Source organism: Lissotriton helveticus, chromosome 5_1 (genome assembly GCF_964261635.1).
Source record: "Lissotriton helveticus chromosome 5_1, aLisHel1.1, whole genome shotgun sequence".
In the NCBI taxonomy this organism is placed as follows: Eukaryota; Metazoa; Chordata; class Amphibia; order Caudata; family Salamandridae; genus Lissotriton; species Lissotriton helveticus.
In genome coordinates this window covers 2,030,747,584-2,030,762,574 of record NC_136065.1, presented here as the reverse complement: position 1 = coordinate 2,030,762,574, position 14,991 = coordinate 2,030,747,584, and the positions used below count along the sequence as shown (strand labels likewise).

The following is a 14,991-nucleotide window of genomic DNA, read 5'->3' as shown; positions in this document are numbered from 1 at the left end:
CGAACGCCGCAGATAGGTCCAGGAGGATGAGGGTCGCGGTTTCACCGTTGTCGAGCAGGGATCTGATGTCGTCGGTGGCTGCGATGAGGGCGGTCTCGGTGCTGTGGTTGGCTCGGAAGCCGGACTGCGAAGGGTGGATCCGTTTGTCTCGAGGAAGGCGGCGAGCTGTCTGTTGACGGTCTTCTCGATGACTTTGGCAGGAAAAGGGAGGAGCGAGATGGGGCCAAAGTTCTTGAGGTCGGTGGGGTCCGCTGTTGGTTTCTTCAGGAGGGCACTGAGCTCGGCGTGCTTCCAGTTCTCCGGGAAGGTGGCGGTGTTGAAGGAGATGTTGATGATGTCCCGGAGTTGGGGTGCGATGATGGAGTCGGCCTTGTTGACGACGTGGTGGGTACAGGGTTCGGTTGGTAAACCGGAGTGGATGGTGTTCATCGTGCGGGTGGTGTCTTCGGTGCTGACCGGGGTCCAGTTGCAGAGGGTGGTGGTGGGGGACGTTGGTTCGGTGGTTGGGTGCGTGGTCTGTGCTCCGAAGCTGTTGTGTATGTCGGCGATCTTGCGGTGGAAGAAGGCGGCGAGTGAGTCGCAGAGGTCTTGCAAGGGTGAGATGTCGTTGTTTCCGGCGTTGGGGTTGGAGAACTCTTTGACGATGCTGAAGAGTTCCTTGCTGTTGTGGGTGTTGTTGTCCAGTCGTTCTTTGAATGTTGTCCTTTTGGTGGTGCAGATCAGCTGGTGGTGTTTGCGGGTGGCGCTCTTGAGGGCAGTCATGTTTTCTGTGGTCTGGTCATGGCGCCAGGCTTTTTCAAGGGTGCGGTAGTTTTTCTTGGATGTTTTGAGTTCGTCGGTGTACCAGGAGGCTTTCTTGCTGCCGGGTCTGCTGGGAGGGTTCTTCAGTGGAGCGAGGTCGTCGGCGCAGTTGGTGAGCCACTGTGTGAAGGTGCGGGCTGCTTCGTTGGGGTCCGTTGCGCTGGCGGGAGGGTTCAGGCTGAGGGAGGTGGTGAGCTGGTCGGTGGTGATCTTGCTCCAGCTCCTGCGAGGATCCTGTTGCGGGTGGTGGTGGGTCGTGGTTCTTCTGAAGCTGAAGTGGACGCAGCTGTGATCCGTCCAATGAAATCCGGTGGAGTGGCTGAAGGAGATGTGCTTGCTGGAGGAGAAGACGGGATCAAGCGCGTGACCGGCGTAGTGGGTGGGGGTGTTCACCAGTTGCTTGAGTCCGAGGTTGGCGAGGTTGTCCAGCAGGGTGGTGGTGTTGCGGTCCTTGGTGTTCTCCAGGTGGAAGTTGAGGTCCCCTAGGAGGATGTAGTAAGCGGAGGGGAGGGCGTGCGGGCTGATGAAGTCTGCGATGTCTTCGCTGAATTGGGTGCGTGGTCCCGGGGGTCTGTAGATGAGGGTGCCTCTGAGGGTGGTAGGGAGTGTTATAACCCATTTCATCTGATTTTTCGTTACGATGTAGATATATATAGTGAAATAAGGAGGTGGGAGCTGAGAATCTACTTTGCTTTAGGAGGAACATTTACCCAAGTGTGAATCAACCAAGAGATCTATGCTATGTTCATTGAAGACACCAGCAATGCCTCTTTTTGGAGACATGGAATGGAATAGTAGATGGATTTTAAGTGCTGGTTTAGGAACGGGGAATAGAGTGATCCCAAGGAGGTTATAGTGTTCAGTCTATAGGACATAAGGTCTAAGAAGGTCAATGAAGGTCTTTGTAATGAAACGGTATGGATTAAAACACTTATCTGCAGGTCAGAGCACATCTAAAGGATGTATCTAGCCTTGAGTAGTTCTAGGAATGGCATGTGTGATCTGTGATTCCTGAAAAGAGGATAACGATTTGAAGTTTATTTTCATCTCCGCACCAACCAAGGGCTGCTCCTATTAAAAGTTTGTCATTAGCTTCCAGTTTCAATTACTTACAGAGAACATCAGTGTTCTAGTGGAGAAGAGTGGGCTCTGTTGAGTTGATGGTGTCACATGAGAGTGCGTGGCACTTGGAAAACTCAAAGTGTTTCTATAATTGCCAACTCTACCAATGTAGTACACAAATGACCGCTCTTCCAGCAGCCCTACCGGGTGTAGTCAGCAATCCTACAGCTGTTTATGGACCCGAGGAGGCTTCGGTGCAGTTCACTGGCAGCTAGAGGGGAAACCTTTGAGGTGTCTCTGGAAACTGAAAATATAAGTGTCTTCCTGTGTGAGAAGTGTGGGGAGGTGATAGCTCTAGATTTTAACCAGAGAAAGCCCATCTTCACTTTTCAGGTGGCCTGTTTTTTAGCACAACATTACACTTTGACTTCAACAACCCTACGTCCTCCCTGCATTTGGTAGATCTGGAAGACCGAGTTCAGTCACCTCGTAGGAGGGACGACCTTGGACACTGATGCAACGTTTTAAAGGTTACATTACTTTTCCCCTAGAAATTCTTAACATCTTCAACAATCACATTATTATGTGGGAAGGCACGAATTCTTACCCCACCCACTTACTTATCTTTTGTGCAGAAATGCAGTGTTTGAATGTTTTAAAGTGTTTTGTTCCTCTCTGGTTTAACAAAGGTTGGCATGTTTTAACACAATTCCGTTAGCTGATTTTAAGAAACAGAGTGCGATGTCCAAGCCAGCCATCTGTCTGCCAAGTTCTCTCCACAAGGGGCCACGTAGGTGCTGCCTTTTGAATTTCCACTAGAGCTTGCTCACTGAAAGCTCCATTTTCTGAAGGAGGTAAGTAGCACTTTACAGGCCCACATGGGTCCTCCCTCACTTGGAAAGTCCAGTGAAAGCAGCAGGACAAACACCCCCAAGGGTCACTTATCCAAAGAGAGAGAGTGTTGGGGTGGTGCTGTTGAAACACTTGTCAATTAACTATTCAACAGCACATCTCTGGCTTTGTGCATAAAAAAACAACTTTCACAGTTTCAGAGCTGTTAACTGGCCCACTTCATGAGGGTGACCTTTCAGACAGCCATGGTTTTTCATCCAACAATCGGAAGAATGCCGGGATTTGCAGTTTAATTTTCCCCACTAAAAGTATGAGTCAATAAGTCCCAACATAAGTTCCCTATTTGGATGAAAGATCAAAACTGACTAAAAGTCTCCCTAATGGCATAAGGAGTACACAAATCAGGAGTTCATACCCTCTCCCCTATGCTCACAGAAAAAAGAAGTGATGACAATGCAATCAACTTTAGCATTTGTATAATAAACACTCAGAAGGTCTAGTAAAACCATAAATCGTGCAGGCAAGCCACACAGAACAGGTCCTGCAGAATGAGCAGAAGTGCATCCCCACCCCCCAATAGCAGAGCCACCAGGAGGTACAATCCTCCATCACACAGCACAGTGACCAGCAGTGCAAGGAAGAATGTCAATCAGCAGCAGCAATATGTGCTCCTTGCAGAGGAAAGGGTACACCAGTGGCAGCTCCTATTCACTCTTCCCTCCCATTAAGAACAATCAAAGCCTGGCAGTAGCAGTGCAAAGATCCTTCTCACAAAAAGGGAATCTCAAACATCCTCCCCACACACAGGGCGGCTCAAACATCCTTCTCACAGACACATGACATCTCAAATATCCTCCTCACAAACAGGCCATATCAAACATAGGACAATTGTCCCAGTGTTTAAAATAGTGCTTTTTGTATCTCCAGTATCTGCTGTTTTTGCATATGCTGCTTTGTTTTGCAGGAAAGTGAATATGTGGTAGAGATAAAGTTAGGGTCCTCTGTGAGGCAGTGGAACAGTTTTGAGTATAATAATTAATTGTCTGTATTGACCATTGACTAGGATTGACGTGCACTAGCAGAGTTGTAGTGAGAGCACAATGTTTCGTGGGAGGACGGAGAGAGAGAAAGTGAAAAAATAGGTTTGGGCGGGGGTTTAACAAAATTGGTACTGCTCAGGATCAGGACCAAGGTACATTACTTAATAAAATGTAAATGTATATAGCCACAAAATGTTACCACAATGAACAATATGTGACTGCAAATGAAATGCGCGTCGGCATCGGAGATTCACACCGAAGCAAAGCTTTACTGTGAAACATGTTCTTCCTGACCTTCATTATTGTATTGTGATGTATACATATGAAATTAATGAAATATTTTGAATAGATGTTGGAATAGAATTATAAATGCAATTTTGGGTCTAAAGACATACGTGGATGATGGGGCATTATCCAGTTGTGATTAATAATGTTAGGAGACTTTTATAGACTTTCTTCTTTTCTTTGGCGTTCAATAAGGCTGAACTTATGAGGTTTTAATGGGCTTCACTGATTAAGAATGATGTTTAGGGTATGAAAGAAGTCTAATTGCGTGAGTTTTAGATTGTCAGGGTATCAAAGCTCAAATCATTGTTTTCAAATTAGGTTTATGAACTTTAAATAAATAAAAGAAAGATAGATAATTCCAATACAATATATTGTTGTGTTGTCAGATCAGATTCTTGACTATTTATAAAGCATATTTTTGGAGGTGGCTTGTTCTACAACACAAAAATCTACTCCACTCTGCAACCCTCCTCTCCACTCTAGAGGCAACACTCTGCTCAACTTTAAGCCATTTTGTGCAACTCCACGAAACTCTTTAAAACCCTCCATGACAGTCCACTCTATGCCAACCCATGCCACAACTACTACACTCTACTCTATGCCACTCAACTCTACGACACTCTACCCCACTCTACAACACTTTACTCTATGCCCTTGCAAAACATTATACTCCACTCTACTGTACTCTGGCACAACACTATGCCCCTCTACTCAACTCTACACCCCTTCACGCTACGCCGCTCTACACTACTCCAAGACACTCGATTCTCTGCCACTCCACTCTATGCCACTCTACAACACTATGCCATTACACCACTCTATGCCAATCCAATATATGCCATTCTTCTCCATGCCACAAGCTCTAACCCTGCTGAACAGCAGCCGCACTGGTGTACAACATGGCTAAAACACATTGGCAAAGCCAATAGCTCTTGCATAGGCGAAAACTACCTGCTATGCCAATGCTTGTTTGAACTGGTTTGTGGCAAGTATTGCATCTGTTGCCATTGGCTGCAATGCTGTGGTGGCTGGGGTGGTTCCTTCCCGAGGGAACAGCTTTGGTCTCCCGGGGCACTTTATGTCATAAGTGTTACATTAGTTGGCTCCAAATGAGTCTAAACACTTCCTCATCATTTTCTATGAGCCCAGATGGTTTTTATACTCTCCCACGGTGTTATGTGCCTCGTCCACATTGTCATTGCCCTTCCAGTAACTCTAAATTTCTGGGAGACTCCATCCAAGGTTAAGAGTTTGTTACTGTCAATATGAAAGATTTTTACTCACTTGCACAGCTTCTAATGTACGTCCACTCTGAAAGTAAGAAGAAAATGGAGGAATAGTAAAATGAAATTCAACAATGGTAATTAGGTTACAAAACCATTTATTAATATTTATTAAACTTACCCCGTTGTGCAGGAAAAGTAGCTGTATTTAAAAAGAAAAAAATAATTGATAAATTAGATCCCAAATCATACCAGTCCATTCTTACTTGTCCTCCTATAAATTGAAACAATCCTACTGCCATCAAATCTCACCATTCCCCCAAATTGTTACTCCTCATCCTATTAATCTATGTAGCCCTCATTCGTCCCATTTTTCCTCCCCTCACCAACTATCTTACTATTGAGCATCCAGGGGTGATGAACCAGATTCCCAAGGGAAAGATGAATCCCAGAAGTTCTTGCATCCTCCAAATCCTTACAGTACAGGGTGAGGAGTAGGTACTACAAGTATTAGACACTCCACCTTGGGAGAGGGGGGGTTGAGGGAGGGGGGGATGCTAGTCAATATCACTCTGGTGAGCAATCACATTGGTGCGGTTTCCATAATTTCTCGTGCAGTTGACTAATCTATTTTATCTCGTTGATTCAGAGTAGATAGACTACTAATTCCACACCTCTGGTTACTACTCTGTTTACTTGATAGAGGTTTGTCTCATATTAGCAGGTCGGAACTATTGCTACACGAAGAAGGCAACATATCTAAAATGTAGGCCCCTTGTCTCACTTGAGTCTTTTTTCTGGCCTTTTTCATTGCCTAATTTCCTGATAGATTGCCACCTCTCCTATTGCTTTATAATTGAAGCTCACCTTTGTCCCTTTCTCTCACATTGATTACTTCACGCATTGTTGAAAATTTCTCACAACAAGGAGTTGTGACCTTGATTATTTTACACATTTTCTAATTTTCCTCACAACACCGAGTTGTGACATTGATTACTATATGTATTTTATAATGTCCACCAAACTTGACTTTCTTACCGGTTCCCAATCAAAAGTTAGCACTTATTCAATTTAATAAGATAATAAATATAAAAGATTTCTCTACCAGGACATACAAAACTTATATGTAATAAAAAGGAAGGTTAAGCCATGGCAAAAGGCTTGATGATCTAAGACATGTTTTAAAGGACTACTTTAGTGGGTGGCAAGTTTATTTATTATTTGTAATTTTAAACCATTTTTAATAGTAAAATCAGATTATATATCAGTTATGAAAGATTGGACCTGCTTCCTTCATCCCAAGCTCCCTGAAGAGACTCCAAGGGTCAACTGACTGACCTGCTCAGAGCTACAGAGACTTAACATGCTACAGAGGCTTCTTTGCAAACGCCTGTTTATTTATTTAAGGTTTTGTAAACCGCGTAGTAACCCGTAAGCATCCCAGCGCTGAGATCCGGACAATGAAGAGGATAATGTAAGGGAGGTGATCAAGGGAAGAGGTGGGTTTTCAGAGATTTTCTGAACCGGAGGTAATCTGGCTCCATCCTAAGTTGGGGGGGGGGGGGGGCATTCCACACCGAAAAACACCGTCCGCCAGTGCGTGCCCTCTTCACTCTGAAAGTAGTAATAAGGTGTTTGTGGTCAGAGCGAAGGGATCTTGCGGCTTTGTAGGGCCTGATGAATTTCTTGAGGATGGGGGGACCTTTGTCCTGCAGGAGTTTATGGGACAGGCAGAGAGCCTTGAATTCTACTCGCTCTCTCACTGGGAGCCAGTGGAGATACTTCAGAGCTGGTCTGGCCGATGATCTGGCCGGAGTGTTGGTAAGGATCCGAGCCGCGGCGTTCTGGATCCTTTGCAATTTATTGAAGGTTGCTTCGGGGACCCCAAGATATATGGCATTGCTATAGTCCAGCCTTGAGAGGATGAGGCCATGGATGAGCAGTTTCTGGGAGGCGGGAGGGAGCAGGGGCAAGATTTTCCTGATGGATTTAAGCAGCCCGAAGCAAATCCCAGTGGTTTTCTTGGCCTGGGTCTTGAAGGACAGATCTTTTTCTAACCAGATACCAAGGCTTTTGATCTCAGCTTTGGGGGCTGGAGGTTCACCCAGACAGGGGGGCCAGATGTTGGGGGGAAGGTAGGTCCCCTTTTGGCCAAGGATTAGGATATCTGTTTTTGATCCGTTGAGTTTCAGTGACGAACAATTCATCCATCCCTGGATTTCTGAAAGACAGCTGTAGAGGTTAGATGGTTCCTGGTTGGGATGGGACAGAGACACCACTAATTGCGTGTCATCCGCGTAGCTGATGATTTTGACTCCGAACGGGATGACCACCTCCTCCAGTGTGGACATGTAGACATTAAACAATGTCGGGCTAAGCGACGAGCCCTGGGGCACTCCACATTGGAGGGGGTTTACGGGGGAGCGGGAGTCGTTCTCCCAAACCTGGAAGGAGCGGTGGTCTAGAAATGATGCGAGCCAAGCAAGGGCAGTACCATCCACACCGATGTTTTTAAGTCGCTGGATTAAGACCCGGTGGTTAACAGTGTCGAAGGCCGCACTGAGGTCCAGGAGGATCACTGCCACTGATCCTCCTGCGTCCAGGATGATTCTGGCCCCCTCCACTGCTGCGAGCAGGGCGATGTCTGTGCCCTGACCTGGGCGGAATCCAGTTTGCGAGTTCCTGAGCAAGTTGTTGGACTCGAGGAACTGCGATAGCTTTTTGTTGACTAGCTTTTCAGTAATTTTACTGATTCCAGGGAGGAGGGAGATTGGCCTATAATTGGCCAAGTCAAGGGGGTCATGTGAAGGTTTTTTGAGGAGCGCCTTGACAACAGCCGATTTCCAGCTGGGGGGGGACTATTCCCTGGAGCAGTGATGAATTGATAAGGTCCGTGAGGGGTGGGGCGATCGTAGGGGACACTTTTTTTAGAATACGGAGGGACACCGGGTCACTGGGGGAGCCGCTTTTGATTGTAGCTAGCGTCGTTGTAACCTCTTCGATAGTTACTGGGCCAAGGGAATTTAGGTGGGGAATGCCTGGGTCCTGATTGGCATAGCTCTCATTGTTGAGACTGAGGTCGACAGATGGTAGGGAGGTGAGAATTTTTGGAATTTTCTCATCGAAGAATTTGGCTAAATTGAGGCATTTCTCTTCCGAGGTTTGTGGGTCTGGAAGTTTCTCAAGTCGTGGCTCTGGGGCTTTGAGTAATTCCTTTAAAATGATGAAGGTTTCCCTGGCAGAACAGGAGGAGTTTTTTATCCTTTCATCATAAAAAGTGCTTTTGGCATTGCGAAGGGCCAGTTTGTAGTTTTGTAGGGAGGTGCGAAAAGCAGCTTTTTTACTTGTGGATTTATCCCTTCTCCACAAGCGTTCTGTTCTTTTGCACTCCTTACGTAAAAGGTTGAGATCGGGAGTGTACCAGGGGGCCGGGTTCACTCTTTTGACTCGTTTTAAACTGGTAGTTTTAGGGAGGAGATCGTCCAGTGAATGAGTAAGCCAGGTGTTGAACTGACTGTCCGCAGTAACTGGGTCGGAGGCCGGGGGGGGAAGAGCGGCCCTAAGAGTGGTGGTCCATTCTTCTGGCGAAAGTTTGTGCCAACGCCGATCGGTGACCCGATTTTGGCGGAAGGATGGGTGGGACAGGGACATACCAATGAATGGGTATAAAGAAATGGTCGGTCCATGGAAGGGGAAGGGGAGTGTGGGTTTTGAGGTCAAGGATGTTGGTGAAGATGGGGTCAAGGAGATGTCCTTTTTCATGGGTGGGCTCTGAGTTCACTAGTCGGATGTCATAGGGCATGAGGTCGAGGAGAATATCAGAGACAATTATATCCTTGGGGTCAAGTAGGTGGAGGTTCAGGTCCCCCAGGATTAAAAAATTAGGAGTAGTGGTTGCCATCTGGATGACTGTGTCAGCAAGAGCGCAGGGGAATTTGGCTGGGGGTCCCGGCGGACGGTATATCAGTAAACCAGAGAGGGAGGATACAGGGGATATCTGTAAGGTAAAGTGGCAGCTTTCACAGTTATCTATATTACCGTCGTTGGTTCTGCAAGAGAATTGATCTTTATAGATTATTGCCAGGCCACCTCCTCTGCCGAGGGGTCTATTCTGGGTGTGCATTTGGTAGCCAGGCGGAAGAGCGTTGACAATGTCAGAGACAGAGCAGGGGGTGATCCACGTTTCCGTAAGGAACAGTATATCGATGGCATGGTCATATATCAAAAGGTTGATTTCGTGAGAGTGCTTAGGGAGGGACCTACAGTTGAGGAGGCCGAGCTGCAGGCCTGTGCATGCCCAGCTGACCTGCTGCACTGGACCTGCCTGCACCTGCTATGGGTCTGTCTGAGCCCTGCTGGCCTAAGCAAGACTGAGCCCCTGATATGGCGATATAGTGCCTACCCAGGTCTTGGGCCCTTGGTTGGTATCAGAGTGAGAAATCTTGACGTTTTGGGCTCGTTCACACCAAGATGTTACCACCTGCATGACCACCAACGAGAAGTTCTCATAAACTCGACCCTTCCCGATACAGCGCTCAACTGCAATGTGAAATCAGCAGTTTGCACTACAGCATTGACAGCCTGAGGTGGACGCTAACATAAAGTTCCAGCAATGCCTAAGAGGACCTTATTGCTACAGCCTCAACCATCTGCAACGCTCTGCTTGCAAATGCGCGAACCAGACTTTGAGAAGGTAACTTTATCAGCTGAACTAACCTGGACCCAGTATCCGGCCCGATCTCCGTTGTGGTTGGCCTGAACTTGTGACTTTTCCCCTGTCCTGCAAGACCAGACGACCTCGACTAGCGCTTTGTTCTTTTAGCCACGATAAATTCCTAAATATATAAAATTACATATCTTCGGCTCTTCTGATTGGATTTTTGTCGTTTTAATTTCAAATCGTTTATTAAATTTTACTCGATTTGTATACATTGGTGTGGTGTAGAGTTCTCGCTTTATTACTGTTTGAGTGGTGCATAAATACTTTACTCATTGTCTCTAATTTAAGACTGACTGCTTTTGTGCCAAGCTACCAGAGGGTTAAGCAAGGATTAATTGTCTTTTTGTGTTTCACCCTGACAAGGATTATGGTTGTTACTGGAGTAGGGTTTTACCCTCATCAAACAATGACCCAAAATCTCGCCGTAGTGGAAGCAGAAGTCCTGTAGTGACAGTTTTCACTTTAAAAGACTAAGTAATCAAAGTACCTGTTTCATCTTTTCTATGTTTAAAATTAAATGTACATAGGGCAACAGAGTGATGTTTCGTCTATTTATGTAAACATTGGGAGTTTCCAGGGAATGGAGGTGGTGGTTATTTAGCTTACAGCAGACCTACCACCATGCGGCTGGCTTGGTGGCAGCAGCACTTCAACTGAATCTTTTGCAGTTCTGAAGGATTCTTCAGTTGTCAATTTCTTTGCCACACCAGAGAAGCATGGAAGTGATAGCAGGTCAGCCATCCCAAAGAGGGGTCTGTTTTCAGTATAAACAACTAATTTCCATGATGAACTCAGAGGCATTATTCTTTGTTTGGGACCATCATGGTTCACATGAATGGACCGGAGTGGGGATAAGACTTTGAAAGTCTGCTTTAAATCCAATGATTTTTTAACCCCTGTCCACCACAGTGTGTGTTAATGAGGCAAGCTTACCAACAATGAAGCGATTGGCAGTTCTGCTCACACATCTCAATAAGCTTTTAGTAAATAAATGCCATTAGATACTTTCCTGTTTTCTTACCTTCAAATAAAGCATTGGAAACTTTTCCCATACCTTCTTTCAGGATGTGGCTTGTACCCTTGGTCATAGACTCGTTTGGCCTCTGCAGACACAACTGCCTGCATGCAGGCTGACTAAGCTTGGTCAAGCCATGGAATGTGAAGGACATGGTGTGCTGTTACCAAACGGTGGAGGATTATACTCACCAAGAGACTCAAAGCGCTCTCTGATATGTTTGGCTGTGTTCATTCATAAGCCAATATTCCTTTACAAGATGCATTTTCTTTAAACTAGTGTCTGAGCTTCAGAACAAACACTAACCCAGGGCTGGAGGATGCAGACTGATCTGCCAATCTTAAAAACCCAGAGCATATTAGCTTGGGTAAGTAATCTGTCTATATGAAATCCTGTAACCAATCTCTATTCCTTTTTCCTTTTCGTATACCAATCTGTAATTGTTTTAATCTAACGTCTGATTAACAAAGTTATCCACTGACCATACCGGGTGTCAATTATTTTCCATTACTAGAATTTTGTGTATTCCCTGACTGGTAACAGGAAAAGTTGAATATAAAAACTAAAACAGCAGCATTGCTTTGGTAGCTCATGGACAAAGATCCAATTCCGACACTATTGAAGAGACATCAAACCTTATACCGGATAACTAAACAATTCAGCCAGCAAGCACATCACTTTAGTACCCCTAGCTGATTAACTCTCAGAAAACAAAAGAGTCCTAGAGCACAAAGCTGTAAGTGCTCAATGAGTTTAGGTAATACCAGCACATAACTCCTTTGAAGCCCCATGTGGTACTGTCTTCCCAAGTACTACAGCATAACAGAGTACATGGATATTACTCACATTCACCAGGTTTGATGTATCTTCTGTCTAAATGTAAGAAAAAGAGAGGGTAAGTAAAATTAGATAAAGTAAATAAAATACATGAAAATATTCCATATACTTTATCAAACTTACCTAGTTCTGCAGGAAATGCTTCTGTAATAAATAAAAAAAACAGAACATGGTGGATTAGATCCCAAATTATCTAATAGTTTTTTCAATATATCTTTTACCTTTTCAGTTAACTACAATTTACACATTTAGAAGTTCAATCTGTCAGTCTCCACAGAGTGGGTATAGTTAGATGCTTAGACAGTGGGTGTTCCCATTAACTCAATTAAAGGTGCACCAGGGCATAGCTATATTGTGGTTTGCAAAGAACTTGCAGATAGAAAAATCATTTGTTATTCACAAAGTCAACAGCAACATTTGAAAAAATAAAAACAGCCATCTTTTATGACCCCTTTGTTGCTGCTGACCCTATAATATGAGCGTCAGTAGGAGGCAGACAAGGTGTTTATTTCCTCCATTGGTTGTGGGCTGTTGATGAGTCTATCCTCTTTAAAGTGCAAGACGTACCGGTATGGCTAGCACATAACAGCACAATATTACTTTAAGTCTCAATTTTTCTCCCTCTTATATTGAACTACTATTTATAGTATTCACTGTGATTGACTACCTTAATAATCCCCATATAATGACCACCTCAAGCATGTTAATTCTATAAACACACTAGGTTAGTTCACAAAAATAGTAGGTTCAAGTTAAACGTATGTACTAGATAACATTGGTAATACTATTGGAGTCTTAAAAAAAAGCAATAAAAACTGACTGGCAAAGCACAAAATATCCCAATTTAGAATTCATTATGAGTGAAAGAGTTGAATTCAAAGGCTACTAAAACAGTACCCTGGGACCAGAGTAACTGGGCATCCTTTCAAAGGAACAACAACACCTCCCCACACCCAAGGACTTTGTCTCTGATCTGGGAGCAGTTTTCATGACTCTTCAGAACTGGAGCGCTTTGAGTGCTGCAGCTGAAGACTAATGCAAATTAGCTTTTAGAAACTTTATGCAGGGAAAAGGTAACTTTGCAAAAGTACATTTTCTTTAATAGTTATTAGAAACCTGACTTTTCTAGCTGCTTTTTTTAGACACAAATAGCATTAATAAATATATTGGTGAATTTCAGTGTTTCTCTATGGAACAGATAAGTCTTGCTACAATGATAACAGCTTTTGGGGGCTAGTCATTGTATAGACATGGTTAACATTAAACGTCTACCAGTCCTAATTTTAAATACCATCCACTCTGCCTTACGGCGCTCTACTCCTCAATAAGGAGGACATAATATTTAAAAGGGGGTCCTAATCTGTCAAAAGGGGTTATTTGTACAGGTCAATCTGTAGTGTTTAAACTGCTACAGTCAGGCCACAATGGCAGGCCAGAAGCCATGTTTTACACTGTCATTCTAGTGGATGGCACAATAGGTGCTGCAGTCCACTAGTGACATTTAACTTTCTGACTTACAGGCCCTGGGTACACTTTGCAACATATTCATGAGTTATAGGTAAATTGAATATGCCAATTAGGGGTGTACCAATTTTACGACGTTGAAAGGAGTAGCAGAGGTACTTTATCACTGGTTAGCAGCAGTAAAGTGCACAGATTTCTACAGTCAGCAAAAACAGATGGGGCAAAAATCTAGGGGTGCACCAATCAAACGATTTCTCCACATAAATATTCTGCCCCAAAAGCAGAAAGTATCCCCACTAATCTTACTAGGTGGCAGCGCATAACAATAGATAGATACTTTTTCAGGCAGAGATCACAATTCTTCTGCAAAAAGCATGAAAGTGACACTAATCAAAATGCAAAGGAATATATTCACATTACTTTGTGTTATTAAATACGTTAACTACACCAAATACATTTCCAACTTTATCAGCAGGATTGGATTTGCTCTACAGGAGACACTTCCCCATCCTGATCGCAAGGAAGCATTACCAATTAAATTCCCTCTGCACTTAGCACGATATACCTTTTCAAAATGCGTGGTGGTGGTATCAGCACAGCAGAGAAAAAGAAAGATATCATTTATGAAAAACAATTATCTTTTCAGAAACATGAACAATAATTTCAGACATCCTCAGGTCCTGAGGCTTCACATCACACCTATGATCATTGAGCTTGGTAGCAGTGTTTCTGAACTCTTACATTAGGACCACTGCTGCAAGATTGCTAGGATATATTTAAAGGGGCATAAAATCGGTCCACTGGCACTTTGTATGCCTTCAGATGTGAGAGGTTCTGCTTCTAGTGTGTGTAGAAGAACACCAATCACATGCCACCAAGAGGCAGTACTACCATTTCTAGGGAACCTCAGGCCCCTTTAGATCAGGCCATGCTTCTTTTCAGCATCTATTATGCAAAGCAGCTTTCTTAGTAATTATCCTCTCAGCCTGCAGCTATAGGGAGATACAAGTCATACGTTTGCATGAACTGCTCATTGTTCTCCATTCAAACAGGATGGTCGTGAGAACCCATTCAACTTGTCAATCAAATATTGTCTCATATTTCTATGCATTCCAGACTATTTCTCAGATCGATTTCTCTTAAAAACCTTTGCTTTCCAGTGGAAAGATTGTTACAAACACTGAATATTAGGAGAGTTGTTTGATTATACTAAAGTCATGCACCTCAGGCTATCACCATTGCTGTCTCAATTCAGGATGGACCTCAAGACCTGGCTCTTCGACTGAACCGCAAAGGCCCCCCCCCCACAGGAATCTGTACTCCTGAGGCGGAAAGCCGGGAGCGTTACACGTTTTTTAAAAATTTGAATGTCACTTCTGAATAACCTGTATTTTTAAACTTATCTTACCTTGGCAACATTCCTGGCACAGAAATTTAATTCCTGGTTCCCGCGCAGCGGATTTTAACGCTGTCGGACCCAAACAAACAAGCACTTGCTGACGCCATTGCCGGCGTGCAACGAGGCCACGCCCCCTTTTGAGGCCACGCCCCCCCTAACCTCTTCGGGACAATAAATATGTGCCTCTGGTGGATGCGCAGTGGACGTGCGCAGGCGGCGCGCTGTTAGCGCGCTGAAGGCGCGGCTAAGGCAAGCCCGTCTGCGCCCGTCCGCGCCAGGACGGGCCTAGG

At 44.6% G+C, this 14,991-nt stretch overlaps 1 protein-coding gene across 1 annotated transcript in view; it reads right to left on the bottom strand.

Moving 5' to 3' along the window:
• The window catches only part of LOC144753957 (E3 ubiquitin-protein ligase TRIM39-like), a 382,422-nt gene that overhangs the window by 47,141 nt on the left and 320,290 nt on the right, over nucleotides 1-14,991 (bottom strand). Inside the window, exons 6-9 of the mRNA XM_078641478.1 lie at nucleotides 11,962-11,982; nucleotides 11,848-11,874; nucleotides 5,448-5,468; nucleotides 5,328-5,354 (exon numbers count right to left, since the gene is read on the bottom strand). Coding sequence (XP_078497604.1) covers nucleotides 5,328-5,354; nucleotides 5,448-5,468; nucleotides 11,848-11,874; nucleotides 11,962-11,982 — 96 coding nt within the window. The remainder of the gene's footprint in view (nucleotides 1-5,327; nucleotides 5,355-5,447; nucleotides 5,469-11,847; nucleotides 11,875-11,961; nucleotides 11,983-14,991) is intronic.